At 34.1% G+C, this 23262-nt stretch overlaps 1 protein-coding gene across 7 annotated transcripts in view; it reads left to right on the forward strand.

The window, feature by feature from the left end:
* The window catches only part of LOC111505964 (uncharacterized), a 405865-nt gene that overhangs the window by 292179 nt on the left and 90424 nt on the right, over window positions 1-23262 (forward strand). For all 7 annotated transcript variants that reach the window (XM_074169892.1, XM_074169899.1, XM_074169896.1 and 4 more), the window contains one exon: window positions 6718-6837. In XM_074169892.1, the coding sequence (XP_074025993.1) occupies window positions 6792-6837 (46 nt within the window). In that variant the 5' untranslated portion in view covers window positions 6718-6791. The remainder of the gene's footprint in view (window positions 1-6717; window positions 6838-23262) is intronic.

Below are 23262 nucleotides of genomic sequence, written 5' to 3' on the forward strand. Positions count from 1 at the left end.
GACCGAACATTTATTAAAACAACATATATGTCAACAATAACGAATAACTTATTATTGATTGAGGAGTTTATGCCAATATAATACTAATAATAGACTAAAACGAAAATGTTTTCTAGCTTAACCTCGGAAAATTCGACTTCGTTCAGGTGCACGGAAAGATAAATCTCTTTTGAAACTCGAAAAACATCTTATATCTTCATTTGCAGAATTATTTATGATGTAACCACCAACTGCAGTTTTACAAGTTGAGCTGAAGTTGGCGGCTTCTGCCGGTTTCTTTTTGTATGTAAATAGCGGGAAATAATTCATCGCTACCAAAGTTGGAAACGAAGATCTGGAAAGTTGGCCATAATTGTTGCGTGAAATACAAATTTACGTAAAACTTATCACTTAATTAACCAAGGGGATTGCGAATCATGAAGTCTTATAAGTCGAGAATAGTTTTCAGTTTTGAAATTGCTTCAAGAATTTCAGATATGCGCCAGTTAATAAATTGACTTCGCTTCGGCAAACATGGTGATTTCTAATAAAAACTAATTGAGTTGGTGAAAATTTACATTTTCAAATTGCCGGTTTCGTAATAGGACTAGCATGGGTTTCTATATAATTTCTAATGCCATTGATGAAATGATGATATTTACACAACGCATTTCAGTTAGACGAGCCAATCTGAAAGAATCATTCATATTGAAACTGTGAAAAATCGTTAAAAAACATCGACCTCAGTTTTCTGAGTGAAAAGTGAACTCCTTGTCATTCATAAAATTCCCCCAACCCCCATTTCAGAAATTTCAAATGGAATAAATGATCTACTGATACCTTTCAATTTTATACCTATTATACCCAACCATGTAATATTTTTGACATCACAACAATGAGCCAGAATGAAAATGATCCAAGTTTTTCATTTCCAAACTAGAAGGTCGACCTGAGCAGAAAGTATCACTATTTGATATGTTTGAACTGAGCACTAATGAATGATTTTCATGAAAATAAACGAAACAAAATATCACCCTTGAAAATGCATTGTATGGATACACGATATACGAACATTATTAAACTATGTACATAGTTACTGCTGAAAAATTTGATGTTCGTGTCAAAATCATTCTGAAATAGTCACTGTCTCCTGCTCGGTGGTGAAAATTTTACAATATTATATCCAAACTTCTGGAGTTTATTTACTATGTTTATTCATGAAGGTTATTTACTTTTACAGGATAATGGATTCGTATATATTTATAAATCATTCTGAATCCGAATATAATTTACATTTTGATAGTTTTTTACTATTTTTATAAAAATGATGATCAGTCAAATACTTCAATAGAATGTTTAGATATAAAATATTTGTTTCCTATGACGCCATTGAAATAACTCTTATAGTCTCATCTGACATATCCGTCTATTCTATTATTGTTCATAAAGAACTGGTGACTTTTGCAACAAATGACCACAATCCTCAAGGTGTATCTCTTTTTCATCTTCACCATCACTGAAACCAAATCAAGAACATACTTACATGTTATTTATATCACCATCTGTTTTTTTTTCTCAATATTAAATACTATCCCTTAATGTAAAATTTTCAACATCTCAGTTGTCATTTTTTCAGAAAAAGGTAGATAACTTTAAAGTTTATTCATTCACTGGATATTATTCAACAGAACAATGAGTTGGTTTGGAGAAATCGCTAAAATTTAATTAATAACTTTTTATTCCTGAAACCGCTACGAAAGGAATATTTTCGAAGCAGTAGATTGATCGATATATCAGTAGAGTTGAACAAATTATTCATTCATCATTTTATGCATGCAAATTGAAAATAATCAAACAAATCAAAGATAAATATGTAGACAGTAGAAAAAGTTTCGTACAACTTTCAATTACACTTGAAGGTTTCAGTTTCAACCAATTAAAATGTTCAACTTAATTGAAAAGTCTCTTGTTTTGAAGACGAAATTTTTGCCCAGGAGACTTTACTACATAAATACGAAATTTTTTAGTCCTAGCGTTTTCAAAAAATATAGAATCATTCAGTTGGATATTATTTTCTATTCATTTCAGGTTATCATGTTAATGAAAGTTTATTTTACAAACAGCCTTCTGGGTGGAATATCAGTCAATGAATTCGTTATATCTTTTGGTGAACACGAAATGTATCATACAGAGGAATAATAAAATATTTACCAATGTAAACTTCGATATACAGGGTGTCAATTTGAAAATTTGGCACCCTTAATATCTTCCTTCCGGTAAACAATATGAGGAATCAAAAAAACAGGTCAATTGTATTGTCAAGGGGAACACTTTCGAAGAAAGACTACCAAAAAGTAGTCTAACAGTGAAACGTAGATGGCAGTAAAGTTGTGTTTAGTAATTTTTAATTCTCATCGCAGAAAATTTACACATAGTCGTTCTTTTTTTTTTCTACTTCCACTGTAAAAAGGTTCTATTTTCAGACAAAAAATCAGTTTGCAAATTTAAACAATGTGGTAATACTCTGCATACAGTTGTACCTATTGGGCTGTACAGTCACTACTTCAATAAGTGTATAAAAGTGTAAAAATGGTTTGAATTATAAAAAAAATGAAATGATTGTAATTTATGGAGGAGTTGGATAGTGCGCACGAAGGGCGGCATGTCTTTATAACGAAAAACATCCAAATGGTAATGTAAGTCACCGGTATGTGCTTGATTTGGTGAATAAGTTTTATAAAACTGGTTCAGTGACAAATAAAATAATGAATAACCCCAGAGAACTGGAAGAAACCGCTCAAATTGAAGTTTTGGGAACATTTGCTGCAGAGCCCACAAGCTCCTTACAATCAGTATCAGAACAGACGGGAACGTCACGCTAGACCAGAGGCTCTCAAACTCATTTTTTCTACCGCCCACTTCAAAAATTTGATTATTTTCTAATGCCTCCATTTTTTTTCACTTAACTACATTTCAAGAATCACAATCGCAGTCATTATTTTAATAATTAAATTATGTGTTTCATGTGAAAACAAGACTTTCTGATGAGGGTAGTGTAGAACACCATTTTGTAATATTTGGAAAACTTTTATTCATGTTATTAAAACAAACATTTAAATTTGAATTTTAAAACTAATCTAATGTGAAGGATGAATTTGATGATTTTCAACAAGTTTGTTAATATCAGGCTCAAATTTACTCAAAAACAGCCGTAAGTCACTACGTTTGGTAATCTGCAACCGATTTCTCTATTTAGTTAGCAACGTTGCCACAGCACTAAATCCACGTTGACACAAATACGATGAGGGGAATGCTATCAACATTCCGACATAATTTTGTCTTCAAAAATGCCGAAGTAAAGAATCGAGTATTTGAAACTTGCTGATGATAACACTCACGGTATTCACCACCACACGTATAGCACTTTACCTAGCTAGTCGCTAACTAAATTCACTTGTTTTCATAATATCGTCGAATGACATCACTGGCTGGATGACGCGCGCGCTTTTATATGAGGCAGCAGGCGGGCCTAGTACTTTCGAGAATAGAGACTAGAAACTTCTCGTTTCGCATTGAAGCTCACCGCCATATATTGTACAGTTCGACAACTATCGGACAGAAAATAGTTACTGTCTAGTCCCCTACATGGCGTTACACGAGGAAACGCGCGTGAAGCGTAAAGGAGTGGTAAAGTTTGTGTCAGAAGCAAAAAAACATTTTAAAATTTGCCAGTGCCCTCCTTAATCGCTTCAACGCCCCCCAATCTTCTCTGTGCCCTTTACTGCCCCCTATAGGCCTCCAGCGCACACAAGGGGCTTTGAAAAAGACTAGAATAGAGTATTGAGAAATCATGTCCCATCGAGTCAATACCATCCCTAAACTTCTGCTTAAAGTCTGTTCCAGCGATGAGTACTCCTTTTTTTCTGAGTGGCAATGTTGATAGACAAAATTGTCGCTATTGGAGTGACGAATACCCACATATTCTTCGGGGAGGGCATACACAACACACCCGAAAAGTTAATGTTTGGGATGGTATTCTTGGAAATGCCATTATAGGTCCAACTTTTGTGGAAGAAAACTTGACTGGCAATCTATGCTTCGAAATTTTTGAAGAGACCATCGTTCTTCTTATAACTCATGAGATAAAAAATCGAATGTATGCAGACGGTTACGGACTTTTGCAGGAGGATCTGTTACATTTCCAGCAGAATGGTGATTCACCCCATTATTTTCTTTCAGTGCGACAGTGGTTGAACGAGAGATTACCGGATAGATGAATTGGCAGGAGGAGAGCAGTTGAATGGCCTCCGAGATCATCGGACTCAACACTCTTAGATGTCTTCCTTTAGGGGCATCTTAAATCCGTCGTTTTTGCAATACAACCTTCTGATATTGACGAACTCAAAAGAAGAATTACAGCAGCATGCCAATCAATTCCCAGTGGAGTTTTCCGTAATGTTAGAGTTCGAAAATATACTTAATCATTGTTTAGAGCAAAACGGGCATGTCGGATAGTTTATAAGATAATCGTTAGTACATTTTATGTTTGAAATGTCTTTCTCGCAAATTTAATTTTGTTTTATGGAAAGGCAATAACCAACAGATGAAAAATCCCACGCATTTATTCTTGTCATCCAAGGGTTGGAACGGTGCCACCTACTCTTCTAACCCTTTCTCTTAAAAGTAGTCAATACAATAATGCATCTCAGAACAGACAAATTCTAATTACATTTGTGAGTTCAGAACGCTATTTTTCAGAAATTGTCCATCAAAATATAAAACGTCAGAGTATCAGTGGAAGCAGAATTGAATGCCAATCAAAATGATATGCCACTTGACACCTCTCCCCATTCAAGATTCTGAGGGTAACATCTACCCCTTCTTGATGGTTGAACCACGGGGGCTACAAATGAATATTCCTGGAAAGTGTCCTCCTTGACCATGAAATTGACTTGTTATTTTGATTCCTCATATTATTTACTGGAAGGAAGATATTGAGGGTAGGGAGTTTTCAAATTGACACCATGTTCAATCCTTTCCACCTGAATTTCAATTATATTCTGAATCTTAAAATTTAGATACAATACCAAATATAATTCTATAATGCATACTGTATATATTGTCCGCGAAAATGAGGTGGCTTCTGAAGAGAACTTTTAACAACAAGTAATTTTTTTTGATACAAATTTTGGTGTCCATGTCATTAGGTGTGGAGGAGCTACTTTGAATAGTAATGTGTTTTCCGGTTTGAAGTATTTTTACTTTTCGTCGTATATGTCAATATTCTCAGAAGTATACAGGACAACACTAATCACCATAACTATCGTGGAACTTTCAGATATAATGGTTCATTCAATTATTTTCTTACGTGACTTCATTGTCTTCAAATGGATTTTGCCTGATGAAACGTCGTATTTTATTGAAAGATTGATGTATGGACAATACGGAGTTTATAGCTGAATCGATATAATGTAAAATTTTATTATCCTTTGTTATACAGTGAAACATGAAGACTAATACAGATATAAATATTTTATAATGTAGCAAGTGATTTCTGATGGACTTAAAGAGAGCTCATGAGAAAAATAATATTGATCAGAAACATTTTTATAGAAAGATAACATAGAGAACAATAAATGAACAAATAATCTGGATTACTATGAGTATTATATAGAATTATTATTATTACATTATTATTAAAAACTGTGCTGGTCTTCAACATTGTAGCTATTGGTCGTCACTGAACGTTGACAAAGTTTGAAAAATCAGTTTATAATGATAATCAGGTTCAAAGTTTTTCAATAGAAATTGTGTTGCAAATAGTAAAAAAAAAATTCAAAATTTTGAATTGATGATTTCCTAAAATGTATCAAAAGAACTATGGGAAACATTACTGGGATATAGATGTCCTTAGCAGTTGTAGTAGTACCAGTAGTAGAAGTAGTAGTAATAGTATCAGTACGACTAGGTGAACTGCTGAAACCATTACGAATCGTGAATGATCATAAAAAAAATTAAAACTAAAACAACTTCTTTCTGTGGATCCTTTGGATCATTATGTGTGGAACAATATAAAATAATAACCTTGTTGAGGCTTATGTGCTTTTGTGGAAAATCCAATTTCAGTCTACTAACGAAAATGAAAATCTGTTCAAAATCTGCTTTTCCGTTAATCAGCTGTCGCCCCCATACGAACGATAGCTCTCAGAAGTTGAGAAAATTGTGCGAGCTAAGGACTAACGAGGTCTTACCTTTTAACGTGTGATTCCTAACACGTTAAGAAACTGTAAACTGTCAATAGCAATCATTATAACAAGTATGAGTTTACATTGATGTATCGTCATATGACTTTTTAATCTTCTATCTATTGTTATTCAATTTTTTTTCGAAAGTAATAAATTCAAGTTAATTTATTATCATTAATAATATTGTGTTGAAACTGTTACGATTTTAGTATCATTGCAGATATATTTAAAGAGACAAATAAAATTTTGAAATTCATAACTATATGTTCAGTAGCTGTCTGTTATTTCGGTGCTTTGAAGTGAGGCTCATTGAATCGACATTCCACCAAAACGTTATTGTTCAAATATTCATTTCTGAGTTGATATGTGAACCAAACACAATGGATTCATTATTCACATCAAATTTGATTGATCAGTCAGTTCATCGATATCATGTTGAATTTCGCTAGTAGCAACCGGAGAGTATGATGATAAATTGATATTCTCGTTTCAGGCTCACAAGTCGGAACCATCTAATCAGGAGAGCTGATAATGCATTAACTTCGATCGAGGTGTCAAACGATTGAAATGGATTTGAGTCGGCCACATCGCATTTTGACCCTCCTGGTCACTGGTGAGTTCATGTTTTGACTATCATGATTAATCCTTTTCTAGCTTTGGCGAATTTTTGTTTTGACAATCTGATTTCTAACTCAAGTAACTAAATAAATTATTCCTGTGAAGTCTCGTTATAGATTTTTGTAAAAGCCGCAGAGTCCTTACTCACTGACGGGATAAATGAAATTTGCCTAATGCTTCGATTTTTTCTTCGTTCTTGAATAAAATAATGGTTGGTGATGAAACCACTTTCAGAGAGCTATAGAACTATTGGGAGATCTTGCTGTTACAATGTTTACCACTTGGCTAGTTGACTTGGTTCCACTTATGTCTCGCTTGCGTTTACGCAGTTATTTTTTAAGTACTTTTCTTGGTTATTCACACATTTTCTTCAATCGGGGACCGCCTGCCCGATACTGACGATGCCCAATAGGCTGAAACAGCTGTCTACCGGTGGCTCTTAAATTGAAATCAATATGGGAATGATTAAAATAGTACTTATCTATTAATATTTTGATTTTCATGGAATTATTTTCCAGCAACTTGACTTCATTAACCTTTCTCACGCGTACATACAAAGTCGTAGGTATGCATGAGAGGAAAGGGGCAACTTCCAAAATATTTTATTATTATTTTTGATTGATTCGGCCGTTACTTGATGGAAATCCATAGTATTTCAAAAACTACACCTCACGATTTGATCTCCACAAACTTTATTTGAAAAAATATAATCACAACATGTTTCGCTAGCACAGTAGCTTTTTCAAGTGTATGCCTACTTCAAATTATTCTTATATTAATATTCATATACTACAGGTAACCATAATTGAGACTACTTCCAAAAACTTACCTGAACTTCTACCTAAGGTACCTGTTGAATTATGATTACCTATAGCATATTACCTCACACCTACATTAATAATAATTCTTTCTCGGATTTTAAGAAAACAAGTTCAATAATGGTGATCTATTCAAATCCAGTCGGTCATTCATTAGAATGTTTGCATTTTCAAGTTTATTAATTTCCATTGTTTCCAAATGATTCAGTTTCAAACCTTTATTTTATATGTGCAAAATTTCGAACTCTTCGTTAGAGATATGATTTTATTCTAGAAGATGATCTGAATATGTTCAATTTGTTTTCTTATTTACGTAGCTCGTAGGATGTTCCTGGATTCAATTCTGTCCGTTTGACCAATATATGCCTTAGGACACGTTCCACATTTTAATTTATATACTCCTGATTTCTCGAATTTGGATGTCTTGTCTTTATTATTTTCCACTAACTTTCCCAACGTATTACTTGTTCTATAAGCAATTTTGATATCTTGTTTCCTCAAGAATGAAGTCACTTTTTCCATTGGTTGTCCAAAATACGTTAAAGCTCTATAATTTTGATTATCCACCTTATCAATAGGAAAAACGTCTCGAATCGCTTTTGCGTAGACTTTCTTGGCAAGTATTTTGTTAATTAATTCGTCTTTAAACCCATTGTTAACCGCAATTTGCTTGATGATATCAAGTTCTTCATTGAAATTATCTATTGAAAGAGGAACATTGACTAATATGTGAATTATGATATTATAAGCTGCTACTTTGTGTTGATAAGGATGGGTAGAATCGTAATGTATAGTAACATCCGTATAGGACGGTTTGTGATCAATTGAAAAATCATGTTTGTTGTTCCTTCCACTAATTATTAAGTCCAAGAAATTGATTGAGTTTTCTGCTTCTATTTCAATAGTGAATTTAATGTTTTCATGAATTTTGTTAATATTCCTATGAAAAGTATCTAATTACCTCTTTGTACCTGTAAAACATACCAATACATCATCCACATATCTATGCCAATACAAGAAATTCTTAATCAGAGGGTGTTTAAAGATCGACTTCACTAGATTATCCAAGAAAATTTCTGCAAGTAAGGGGCTTAATGGATTTCCCATAATTAAACCTTTTGAGGAAGAATAAATATTGTTGAATTGAAAATAATTTTATTTGAGACATAAATACAGGAGGTCAATTATTTCCCGTTTTATGACTGGGTTCACTCTATGTTCATCTAATAATTCTATTACTGAAGTAACAGTAAAATCAGGAGGTATGCTAGGAAAAAGATTCTGCACATTAAAGGATAATAGTTTTTCGTTGTCTGGTAGAGGTATGTTCTCTATTTTATTGATTAAGTTATATGAATTCCGTAGACTGAATTTTGGTTGGAAGTGACAATGGTTCAAGATGATATTCATTAACCTTTCTGATAATTTCACTGATGGTGCAGTGACAAAAGAAACCACTGGTCTAATTGGATAACTCTGTTTGTGCAGTTTTATGAGTGAATATAATTTAGGCATTTGGGGGTTCGTCAATGTTAATTTGAACTTTTCCCTTTCAGTAAAAGTATGGTTGAATTTTTCAAAAAATCTTTCACTTGTCTTTGGACAGAATTAGTTGGATCACGTTTCAGCATTTCAAAATTTCCTAAATTCAAGAAATCAAGGGTTTTGTTGACATAGTCGATTCGGTCAATAGCAACCACCGTGTTGCCTTGTGTCCTGTCTCTTCATAATGTTTGGACAGGACTGAGGATGGGTTTGGCTTCCGAATAGCAAGTTGATGTTCCACTAGTATACTTGTCACACATCTATTGGTCTGGCCTACTTATATGTTCTATGGCAATCTGAACATGAAATTTCTTATATATCCTACGATGCATTAACAATTTTGTTCTTGGGGAACGAGGGATATTTGATTGTTGTGGGTGAATATCATTCTCATGTCCTATTTTTTTGAAATTTGTCCAATTTTGTCAGAAACAACTTTAATATAGAAAAAGAAAGCTTTGTGTGAAACGTTGATGTCTTTTGGATCTCTGGGGCTGGATGAAGAAGTTTGTTGATGATAGATGGATCTGTCAATTTGATATAAATACCAACGAACACCCTTCTATATTTCATATCAATCTAAGGAGTAGCCAGATTGTGACCTCAGAGAGGACTTGTGACGAGATCTGGGAAGCAGACAGATTTATAAAGCATATCATTATCCAGTGAGAAAGAGCGTAAAAATGACAGCTCCCAACAAACTGTTGTTGCTATTAAAAAACTATTCTCACCCCTGTGAGATATTCAGCAGGGTTAAATTAATGCATATATACGTGTGTACATAAAATATGTTTGCTAAAAACTAACATAAGAGTTATTTACTAATGCAATAGAACTGTGTGGACCAATCTTAAAAATGGCTCAATAGATTTGAAAGTTTCCACTGATGTTCTGTGGTAAGTTTCAATTAATATGAATTGTTTCATTTATTTTATTCGGATTATAAACATACTATGAAAATTCTGCTCATATGATTTGCCGGACGGATAGTTTCTGAAATTATTTTCTTACAAATCAATCAATCAGTCAATCAAAAGTGGACGAAATACTAATTTATTTTCATTCTTCACCTTCACTGAAAAAAGATACCATATGAAAGTATGTGTTCTATTACGTATTTCATTCGAACCGCATGTGTAATATTCTGTTGCACAAAGTGTAATTCAGTATTGGAATAGAGCTGAGAATTTTCACAAACATCACGTGCCCAACTGAACTAAAGCTTTTGTATGCAGCTATAATGCATTAGGATTAAAAGATATTGTTGCACAGCGCACTGCATCGCTATGTGTTTGTCTTGATGCTTCCTCTTTGAAAGGATTGGAGAACAATGTATGGTTATAAGAGAAGCAAAAAGAATTAGAGGGGTTTTCATGGATACGTTGATTTCGATATCACTCGAAACTATATTGTGATTGTAGGTGTTTCCTTCACGGAAATTTGTATTTCTATGATTCACAAAGATTTCTTAATCTATTTTTTATCGAATCAATACCTGAAAAACTTTCAAACTGAAAACTTTTAACTTTTGTGTCGAAATGATAATAACTTTTCACTCTGAATAGCTTGAATATTTGGGAGACATCGATTTGATATCTGACGTCATTTTCACGAATTTTGAAAACACATTTGAATTTTTGATATTGATTGAATTCGTTGAAATTGTAATGTGTGGACATAATTGATGATCTATTTGTGTGGGATGTAAAACTTGTCAATTTCCGAAATGCTTTCAAATAAGCATCTTTCTTTGATACTGATTCTTGCGAAATTATGTCAGTGTTTTGCTTTGTTTTCGATTTTTTGCGTAGTTTTTCATCTCATATGGTTGATATTACAATTTTCATATGAGGAAAATGCAAGAAATAAATAACCAGACAGATTATACCAGTAGATATGGAGAGAAAATATTTTATGTCAAAAAATATCAATTCTCCCATCTGTCTCAGTTCTTTAAATATTTTGTACACAACGTCTAACCTTACCATAAATCCATCTGAACCATTTATGTTCGAAATAACGTAATTTAAAATTTTCGACTTACAGCAGTTTCATTTCACCGGGAAAATGGGCTATTATTATGATTTTTTTAATTGATTTCTAATTCTGCCCGTTCTATATCGAATACAATGTGGAAGCTAACAACAAACACAGTCTGGTGAATATACAGATGAAAAAGTTGAAACTTAAATCCGTCCACCCTGAAAATCACAGAAAACTACTTTGAAGTTTTTGTGTTGACTTCGCTTTCTCTACGTTGATTTCTATACAGGAGATAATACATTCATTCAAAATAGTAACAACACTTTGAGTGTATAGGAATTCCATTTGAAACAAGTATTATGTAACATCTGGAGAATCATGGGCCGGTTTATCCTTTATTCCTAATCATTTTTGAAAGTTGCAATAAATATCGATTTCAATTTTTGTTTTGATGGAAGATTCGTACAAAAATATTTTGGAAACAAATTCTCTATACCAATCATCCATTATTTGGTCCATTTAGAACCGACGATCTGGAAATTACAAAACCATTTCGCTTTGAAATATTCCCCAAATCGAATTGTGATGCTGTAAACTGCTGTGGACATGAAAACGCAAACAAAATGGTTCACAACGTCGGTAATGGCTACATGCCCATTATCTCATAGTTCATCAACATCAATATGAAATGTTTCTATCATATGAGTGATAATAGATGTTTGCACGCAAACACTATTGAAATTTTGGGTTGAACTGATTTTCAAACCATATTCGAGAGATTTTTCAGTTTACTATATTTCTTGAAAACGATAAGAAATATGTGTTATATTTATAGCCCTTCACAAATGGAAAGTGACGACTGACATTTATGAATTCTCAACTGTTTGAGTAGGTAATCAATTTTCATTTGAAAACATGAAATGTTCAAATAGGTGACTTTGTGAATATGGTAGGATATCTCATTTGTTGAAGAAAACATTTTTTTCACTTCACATCGGCCAGAAGTATCTATGGTGATTTTACATTAACTTTTTCTCTTGTCATTTTTTGTGTATTCACCCTTCAACAATCTAAGAAATGATGAAAGCTAAATCAATAAGTCTCGTATAAGTATCGTAAGTCTCGTCGTATATCTGTGAAGTTCATTTACGAATTGAATGATCTACATGGAACAAAACATGAAATTAATATACGTAGCTTTTCCAGATGGTGAACGATTCGAAAATTAATAAAAATTTCATTCTCTGTCGGGACTGGTATTTTATATTTTTCTTTCAATATTTTTTCCATTCATAGATGCACATGGGGAAATGACTCAATATATTTGATTTAGATTTTAGGTTTTCATGAATTAATATCGTTAGTTTCTACGAATAACATAAAATTGCAGGACATTTTCTATTTTTGTCAAGTGTAGTACAGTATTCATTTCTTTGACGTTGACAAAGCGCTATTTGTCATGAAGAATTTTTTTTAATAAAGAACAAATTTCACAACGAATGTACAGGAATTTATCACATTTTGCAGTCGTAATAAATATCTAGATGCCTCACGATTTATTTATTAACGGTCGAACCAATTTCTCCATCCCAGAACTAATCCAATCACATGTTTATTGAATAGTAAATTATGAGAAACAACATAACCTAAATACCAGAAACAGAAAATCCATTTCCCGTTTAGGAATCGCCATATACGCTCGGTGTTCCGCAAAAACCAACTCCCTCTATGGAAACTAAATCCTTTAGCATCACAATTACCACCTTCCAATGATAGCAGAACAAAAGAAAAAACAATTTATTGCTATCGATTCTTTATTGATAGGATGCGTGACGTCGATATCATTGCATTATCAACCTTGGAAGAGCTGCCTTGTAACAAAAATCGATTTGATTGCGGTTACTGATGATGCACATGTCACGGAGTGCAACACGTTTGTAAACATGCTTAGCCTTGGATCTGTCGTAATCTACGATACACACCGTTATTCGAGGACGATCATAAGATGCATGAGATTAGTATTTATGACCACGCCTGCATCTGTAGAGTACAGTATTGAAATCGCCGCAGATCGTTCAATTGGTGGAATGGAGAAGTTGAACTGACTATATGTTGTACAAAAAAATAAGCTCTGAAATATAAAAATACATATTTTATAATTATTGCCTGTATTCATGCATTTCTATTTATTTTCTATCAAAACGTACGTCTCTCGACGTACAATTTGCTAATGCTATACAATGTTCCCTTATAGTAAAAAGTATCAAATGCTCATCATTAATGCAAAACGCCAACATTCCGTGATTTCGTTATTAAATGCCACAGCTCCTATAGGCAGATTTAAATACTGGGTCCAATCTATTTTTGTTTCGCAAACGAGTCGTAAACAAAATATTTGTATAAGTACTCTGGTCGTTTTCTAACTACATTGGAGTGCGTACTTGTTGAAACTGATAACTGATATTTATATACAATTGATATTGTTATTACATTCCTTCATACATACCTCTTTCTAATATTGCTACTAAATTCAAGCGTTATAGGATAGCTTGGGTAATCTGTTGAATCTTCCAAAATAAAAGAAAAGCTTGTGAGGTAATACCATTAATCATATGATAAAATTTAAAATTGAAATGGAAATTATTTGAATTTTTGAAAAAATATTAATTCATTTTGTTTTATACTTTCAGAAACAGTATTAACTCCAGATGATACTTTCTGTGGAGAATACTTGAAGTTGAAATAAAAAACTGTGTCACCAAATTCAATATTTTCGTCCCCCTTGCATTTATAGTCACTTTTTAAATGATTTGTATAAAGTCTTGGAAGAGTAGATGGATTGTAGTTCTTTCTTTTCAATACTTTCACCCATTTTTTCTCTTCATCATTTTATCCTTTGGAAACCTAAACTTTTTGTCTGGTATGGATGATCTGTGTTTACAACTAGGTATAAAACATATTTTAACCATTTTGGTGGTAGTAATGGTAAAATTCAATACAAAAATAACCTGAAATAATATTTTTCGAAATGAAAACTAATGACACGGTATATGCAGCAAAATAGGCACCCGCCAAGACCCACCTTTTACCAAAAAAAAAAACCTTCTTCAATTAGATAATTGTGACAGTTGTATTCACAACAATAACAACAAAAATGGCGTCTGTCAAATTGGATCATGAGATCTGTGATTGGATATTAAAAACCAATACACTTGGCAACTCCACTCTAGACACGATCAATTTTATTGGTCAACAGACACGCGGCCAACTTAAATTCTTGTTTTTCGAATTGTTCTTTTTTTTGCAAATATAAAGAGATCTTGGGACTGATTAGGCTTGATAAGTATAATATAGCCCTAACTCGATCAGTATACAGGCTGATTCACGGTGGATGGCACATTGGACGTTTCTGGTGAACCAGACAACGGATCACTTTGAAAATTTAATGGAGGGCATATTCGGACATTCTCTAGCCAACTAAAATATTTTCGACAATACGGTGTTGCCGCTTCTATTAGAAATCAGTAGCAACTTTGATTTTTCAAATGGAACACTCTGTATATAATATTATTTTTGGAATCTTCAACAATTGCCCGACAACTTTTCTTGATATTTCCCTATACCTATCTGTTACCGTTTTCGAAATGAAAATTAATTTCAATTTTTTTCTTCGAAAATCATGACTTCTGAAAATGCCGATATCTTTTAGTTAAGAAGTACTATGATATCGAAATTTGGTTTGGAGTTAGGTGATACTTGGACACTTCCCACACATTAGCCTAATCTCCGTTACTTCAATACAGGGTGGTAAAAAAATACAGTTTTTTCGTTTGCTTGAAAAAGTTGCTGAAATTTGATTATTTCGAATGGAACACCCTGTATATTATTGAAAATTCGGAAAGCTGCTGAAATTTGCTTTCTTTCTATGTATATCATACCTATACCTAACTAGTCAAGTTTCGGACTTATGAACATTTATTTGTGAAAATGTCCCTTCAGAATGGTATTTCCATTCGGTATTTGGTAAGCAGGCCATGATTACTATTTGACAGTAGCGTTGTGACATTCTCCTAATAATATCGACATTTTCGTCACTTCAGAAGTTGCAAATACCTTCAAAACGGTGGAACAAAACTATTCAAACGAAGTTCTTATGAATTTGTTTATTATTTTTGGACAGTGTGACAAAATTATCAGCAGAACATGTAGAAAGTTCAATGAAATGTATCCGAATCTACCGCCAATGAACCTCAAGAAATTTATACGAATTCGGAACAATTTCAATATGTTTGGATAAACTTTAAAAAAGCACCAAGAAACTTGAAATTGGAAATATTGATATGAATAATTATAAAAAAGTAAAACAATCATGTGGAATATTTCAAAATATGTTCGAATCGCTGGCCGTTCACTTCCAAGCACTTTAAAATGCGGGTGTTGACTGCTTTCGTGGTGGCAGATCTGATTTCATTGGGATCCAAATCTTCAAATGTTTGGGCAATCCTTTCTAACAATTCATCTCTCGAACGCACGGGTATTTTGTAAACTTTTTCTTTAAACATTCCCCACAAATAAAAATCTAATGGATTAAGATCGGGTGATCTCGCTGGCCAATTCCATGGTCCCAAGCGCCTCATCCACCGATCGTCAAATAGTCTATCCAGTTCTGCGCTCACTTCTCTTGTGCAATGTGCAGGAGCTCCATCTAGTTGGTACCAACAGTTTCGATAATCTTCGAGTGGCAGATTATCCACGAAACTGTCTACAGTATTCTCCAAAATATTCAGGTAGCTTCTGGATGTTAATGACTCCTCGAATATCACGTACCTCAATTTGTTGTCCATCAACATGCAGAAGACATTAAAACTGAATTTTTCTTGAAATCCGGCTTCTTTTGTGACGAGAGGATTTTCACTGGACCAATAATGACGATTTTTTTTATTGAAAATCCCTTCTCTCGAAAATTTCGATTCATCAGTCCAAATAATTTTATTTAAAAAAAGTGGATCTTCTTGAATGCGTGTCAACAACATTTCACAAAATTCTACTCTCTGTTGAGGATCTTGAGGCTTCATTGCTTGAATTTTGGTGAATTTATAATCATGCATTTTATGTCTTCGCAAGATTCTTTGAACCGATGAATATTTTATACCCAAATCTTCTTCAGCACTTCTTATCGATGACTCGGGAAATGCGTGAAAATATGCTAAGACATTAATCTGGTTGTCTTCGAAAGTTACGGGTCGAGGCAAGTTTCTTGGTGCTTTTAAAGTTGATCCAAATGCATTGAAATTGTTCTGAATTTGTATAAATTTCTTGAGGTTTATTGGCGGTAGATTCGGATACATTTCATTGAACTTTCTACATGTTCTGCTGATACTTTTGTCACACTGTCCAAAAATAATAAACAAATTCATAAGAACTTCGTTTGAATAGTTTTGTTCCATCGTTTTGAAGGTATTTGCAACTTTTGAAGTGACGAAAATGTCGATATTATTAGGAGAATGTCACAACGCTACTATCAAATAGTAATCATGGCCTGCTTACCAAATACCGAATGGAAATACCATTCTGAAGGGACATTTTCACAAATAAATGTTCATAAGTCCGAAACTTGACTAGTTAGGTATAGGTATCATATACATAGAAAGAAAGCAAATTTCAGCAGCTTTCCGAATTTTCAATAATATACAGGGTGTTCCATTTGAAATAATCAAATTTCAGCAACTTTTTCAAGCAAACGAAAAAACTGTATTTTTTTACCACCCTGTATTGAAGTAACGGAGATTAGGCTGACGTGTGGGAAGTGTCCAAGTATCACCTAACTCCAAACCAAATTTCGATATCATAGTACTTCTTATCTAAAAGATATCGGCATTTTTATAAGTCATGATTTTCGAAGAAAAAAATTGAAATTAATTTTTATTTCGAAAACGGTAACAGATAGGTATAGGGAAATATCAAGAAAAGTTGTCGGGCAATTGTTGGAGATTCCAAAAATAATATTATATATAGAGTGTTCCATTTGAAAAATCAAAGTTGCTACTGCATTGTCGAAAATATTTTAGTTGGCTAGAGAATGTCCGAATATGCCCTCCATTAAATTTTCAAAGTGATCCGTTGTCTGGTTCACCAGAAACGTCTAATGTGCCATCCACCGTGAATCAGCCTATATAAGCAAACCAGTATCATTTTCAGTAGCATGAAACAAGCCCAATGCTAATAATACTGTTTCAACCACAAACCTTTTTTAAATCATTTTGTCATTACCCTCGTATATTAACCATGATAAAATACTAGTTTTCAAATCATGTGGAGCCGAATTATCCGACTGACTTCAACACCCATAAATCTTCGAACCGATCCATCGAAAAGCCAGAAACCTCAACAGAATGGTCGTTATTATAGGCCTAGCACAACGAACGGACTTTTTTGGCGCATTAGTCTTGACTGATGAATCGGTTTTCGCACCTCTAATAAAATGAACATCATTATTCATGCTCCGTTCCAGGGAAAGCGGAAAAGCCATAATTTTCAACGACGACGTTTGCGTAGTTCTGTAGGTAGTGTTATAAATTAAACACAGACACGAGATCTTTTCGGGGAGGAACGGTGATGCTGGGAAGAGGAGTGAGGTGCGATCTCGACATTCAACAAAGATGTACGGAATGGAAAAATAATGACGGTCCCTTAGAATGGAATTGTGATTTTTCTGTTTTTTAGCTTGAAATATGTCGCCATTGGTTATGGCAGTAACTCACCCGCGACAATATAATGATCCAGTTCGAGAGGATAGAAACAAAGATATGAAAATCATTACAATTATAGAATCGAAGTATCAATTCGAAGCGTTGATTAATAACGTCAAAATAATTAAACTACGATCCTATGTTATCATTGTCAGCGACCATCAGAGGGTAGGAATTGTCTTAATGATAAAACGTACACGCCCGTGCCCTGCTGGAAGGTCCTGTCGGAAGTACTTTTGTACATCGATGTTGAAATTTTTCATGTCCTGCCAGCAGAACTCGACTTTTCAATTTCTTTGTCCTTCTGGCAGTATGCTGCGTACTAGGTGGGACTTCTCAGACTCATTGATTATTATTGGGATTTTAGGAATGCATAAAGAAATAACAACGACAAAAAAAAACATATATATATATATATATATATATATATATATAATATAATAGTCTTACAAACGAAACATTTTTTCCACAAATAAACATTACATTCAAAACACGAGAAAGGAACACTTTTGCATATAAAAGTTAATATATATTTCCATTAAAAAAAAATATTTGGGGACTACACATTACAGCGTTTGGTCCACATTTTTCGCAATAGAAACTGGCTTTTGTCTGAATTTTTCTCACCCGAGAGCAGATAAGACATTTCCGTTGCATGCGGCGCCTGTCACTGCCTCTGGGCAGTGCAATCAGCACATGGGTGTTCCCTGCATTGGCTTCCCCTGTAATTGGTATAGTCAGGCTAATAATATTCGCTGGTCGTGTAATGTTGGCCCTTTTAATTAATTGGTTGGCCAACGCTTCAGTGAAGTGCTGATGGTCCACTGGGCGGTACCGACTTTCAAAATAGTTGAAAGCCAAAAAAGTGTTGGTTTCAACTATTACAAAAATGGACCCAAACGTTCTATGGATACAGTTCTGGATTCGCCAAGCCTCTTCTAGTACAAGTTCACTTTGCCAAATATGGTTGTGAGTATCGATGGCTGGAGCACCATGAAAATAATCTTCGACTATTTTAGGTCTTTCCACAGTCGTATAAAAAACTTTTCCATCATCGTCATACCTTTTTTTAGCATATGGTGCTATATGAAGTGCTACATGTAGCAATAAAGAATCAACTTTACGGTCCCTCTAAAATACCGATAGAAGTTCAACATCTTGATAATTTGCAGTGGCGGCTGAGGCGTACATAAAGACGCGACGTTGACTTGCAGACATCTTAGCTTATACTGAACGTAGAGCTACCGTTCAAAAGCCTACCCCCTCTATTTTCCATGGTTTTTCTAACCCCTCAGCTTTTAAATGAAGTCGAAGCTTGAAATTACCCCAAAACATGGTTTTTGCGCTCGAAATTGAGTTGAGATACCAAGAATACTAAGAAGAGGTCAAATTAAAAGAAAACGTGGCAGTTTATGCCTGAAGGAGCTATTGTATAGCGAAACACGTGTTGCTGTTTTTGTAAAACCCTTTTAGTGAAAATCATACAAGAACTGTATTGATTAGTTTTTTAATAAAGATTTTCATCATGTATCGGCTAGTACTATTTAATTAAAAAAAAAACGAGTTGGAATAAACATTTTCTAACTTGTTTTTGCGCTAGCTTAAAACGTCATGGTAGTACTTGCTAGTCTGCTAGAAGGACGAATGAGCCTCTTAAACCTAGTTGAAAGGTGGTAGGACATTAAGGACGCCACGTACTGCCGGAAGGACGTTGTACGTTCTATCATTAAGACAACTGTCCAAGGGGTCAATGAACTTGGTTTCAGTCTTGAACACTGAACAAGATAACCACAACGCTGTTATCAATTTGATATCCATTAAGCAAAGACCCACATCAAAGCTCCAGAGATCACTTTGCTTCTGCGACTATATAGGAATTGAGCCTTTGCATGTGGTCTTTCTCAACAAAATAGTGTCAAACAAATCAGAAACTGTGGGGTTCATCACAGCCTGCCAGGATAGTATATTTGTAGTTCTCCTTGGCCATCAAAGTAAGACTATATTTGTCGTGCAGTTTTCAGCCCTAGGTGTGGCAAATATCGTTCGAAAAGTAGAGGTAAAACAAAAGATATATCGAAATCTCCTTTCTGTAGATTATATATAGTTTACTGTTGAAATGGTGGTTGTAATAGTTGGAATCTCCTATCAAAATTCAATATCATACTGATCATAGTAATACTAATAATATATTGTACTGCTACAAACACAAGGAGTGAGTATACATGTTTAGTAGTTTGACTGCAAAAGTTGGGTTTCAACGTTGAGCTGAGTTATCAAGAAGAGGCGCTCAATCATGTTACTAATTATATAAATACTTATTGCTGGATAAAGGACTAAGGAGAAATACGAAGCCGTAATCATAAGGTATGCCAATGAAAAATTAGACCCATTGAAATTCAGCTCCTGAGTCCAATTTCAGGACTCATGCAATAATCGTCATGAAACGATGCTGCTCTGGAGATTGTTCATCAAGGAGCTACAAACAGAGCCCTCCTTTGTGAAGGTATATTGTTTCAGTTTCAATTGCAACCTCAACCGAGATAATATATTCTTTGTCAAAAACCAGTGGAATCCCGTTTAATTTTGAGCAGTTCGATCAACTGTACAGAATCAACCTGTATACTTTGCGGGTATTAAACCTAACCTCAAAGTCGAATATTGGAGAATGTGTATGAAAGAGCCAGTTTTGAAAAACATCAAAAAAAGATAACATCAGGTGATGGTTATTGAATAAAATTGCTTTTTGTAAATAATTAGTTTATTAGTCATGGTTATCCAATCAAAATGAAATGAGATACCATGACAGAAATTAGTAATATGGCAACTTGAAGGAAAAATGGAAATCGGTTCTTTCAAAGCAACATGTGTATGAAAGAGCTGGGCAAGTGCTATGTTATGCGAAAAAACAGTCTTTCAGCAAATAAAAATCACTATTTATCTGTTATATAAATATCATCAAACTATAAAATAGTTCATTTCTGTGAAAATCAGTTATTTATCAGTCTTAAATCACAATCCACTCGTTCATATCTATTCATTATTTTATTTTGAAAGGCCCGTAAACCGCAACATCCAGGCTACAAGTAGGTGGAAATATCAGCAGAAAGAACTGGTCCAATTTGTTTTGACCCTTTTTTAGAGATGACTTTAGGAGGAGCTGAAACAGTGCTGCATCCTGGAGCCGGCTCTTTCAAAGCCTCCATTATTGGCTTTTTCAAAACATCGTGTCATTTAAGTTGTAACCTCAAAATACAGCTATTTCGCGTAAACATTATGACATTAATAATAACGTAAAATAATGCTAAATATATGCCTAATAATACAACATATCAATTTTATTAACTCATGCGGCACTTTTCTTTGTAAAACATATTGAGTGAACGCAAAAAAAAAAATACTTTTTGGTCCTAAAATTTTTGATGTGGTCTACCGACGCCATTCGTTTTCGCAGAACTGTTAAATGTTTGTGGATGACAGCTATTCAGTGTTGTCATACAAACATTAAACTCCAATTTTGGTAAGATTTTGGTAAGTGGTAGAATATCACATCGGCTCTTTCAAAGCCTGGCTCTTTCATATACACTCTCCCCTGTTACAACTAATACTTCGACTTTTGACATCGTTCGTCTAACTTTGCTTGGCATTACACACCACATCCCTGATATTGGGAAAGTTGCGAATATTCAGTCGCAGAAACGACTTACCAATAAAAACTATTCCGCTGACAAGGGTCGACATCTGTATTGGAAGGGTCAGATTAGATTTAATCGCATGATCACAAAGTAATTGATCGGTATTGTGAGAGTTGCAACTTTATCCCTTCAACGTCGCACACGTGGATTTCGTAAACGGTGACCCGATTATATCGCGCTGAACTTTCGCAGAGACCGGGATTAGATGGATGAGATACAGGGTCGGTTTGATGTGCCGTTTTCCAGAAGCACGTATGTCTTTCTGTACTTTTTCTAGGAATTAGATAGAGTGAAAGGATCGCATTCGTTCCATTCCGGGCCATCGTTCTGAAAGTAATGACAGGTGATTTGGGGAATTGAACTGACGAGGAGATAATAAATTTGAGAAATTTTGTTGACTATTCCACAAAATGGTTTTTCCCAAATCAATAATTACATTCAAGTGACTCTCATGAAGGTCACATAGCATTTACTTAGAAGAAAATAAGTACAAAAATTGATTCTCACCTTCAGTTGGGTGATTTGGTGTTCCGTGAGAATTCGTAATTAGTTTTTGAATAAAATGTGTATATACTGAAAGAGCACTACATTCCTATCACTTTCTGTTTTTGCCCTGCTGCAAAAAGAGACAAAACACTAGACCGAAGTTCAAGTGACAAAAATAGAGGATAAACACATGATTGGAGAGTGGCCGAGGAGACCTTCAATACAGGCCAGTAAGTAAAACGCACTAAGCAGAAACGAAATGAACTCCGTGCATGAAATTGCTGATACAAATTTACGCAAATTCTATGAGCTACTCAGCCAACAAAACGAAGAGCAAACGAAAAATATCAAAGATGAAATAAGTAAGAGCCTGAAAGACATCAACAGCTCCATAGAAGAATCAAAACTGAAAATAGTAAAGTTAGCTGTCCATAATATTTTGCAACGCAGTCCTTACATTCAATTTCGTGAATTCCATCAGACTTTTTCGAATTCTCCACTCTGCTTTTTGGGTTTCCTAAAAGGCTCTGTAGTGTATGACTTGTTTTCAAAATCACCTTCTTACCTAATTTCTTGAAAATATTTCCAAAGTTCTTCGTGTATTGGTGGTATTGAACTGAGATATATTTAACTTGGTGTTCGTCGTTTCTTAAAGTCAAGATTTCGTTCCATACTACCAACACATGAAGAACTTTGGAAAGATTTTCAAGGAACAAGGTACAAAGGTGATTTTTAAAACAAGTCATACACTACAGAGCCTTTTAGAAAGTCTGAAAGACAAAGTCGAAAATTCGGAAAAATCTGGAATTTACGAAATTGAATGTAAGGACTGCGATGCAAAATATTACGGTCAGACAAAAAGATATATTAAAATAAGATATAAGGAACACCTAAAATATGGAAGACTAGAAAAATCGGCAGTCGCTTATTATATTTTGCAACAAAATCATTCCATAGACTTTAATTCATTGTGATTAGTTAGACAAGTTAACAACAGACCTCTAGATGCCTATGAGAGTGTGGCTTGTTGAAATAATATTTCAATTATAAGATTCACCTAACTATCACATGAGAACACATTGAAAAATTTAATTTAAGACTGGTAGATAAGGGAATATTGTGAAATTAATTTAAGACACTCTAGACG

The sequence above is a fragment of the Leptinotarsa decemlineata genome, unplaced genomic scaffold (genome assembly GCF_025532065.1).
Source record: "Leptinotarsa decemlineata unplaced genomic scaffold, Ldec_3_MD MMD2_P_RNA_scaffold_6, whole genome shotgun sequence".
In the NCBI taxonomy this organism is placed as follows: Eukaryota; Metazoa; Arthropoda; class Insecta; order Coleoptera; family Chrysomelidae; genus Leptinotarsa; species Leptinotarsa decemlineata.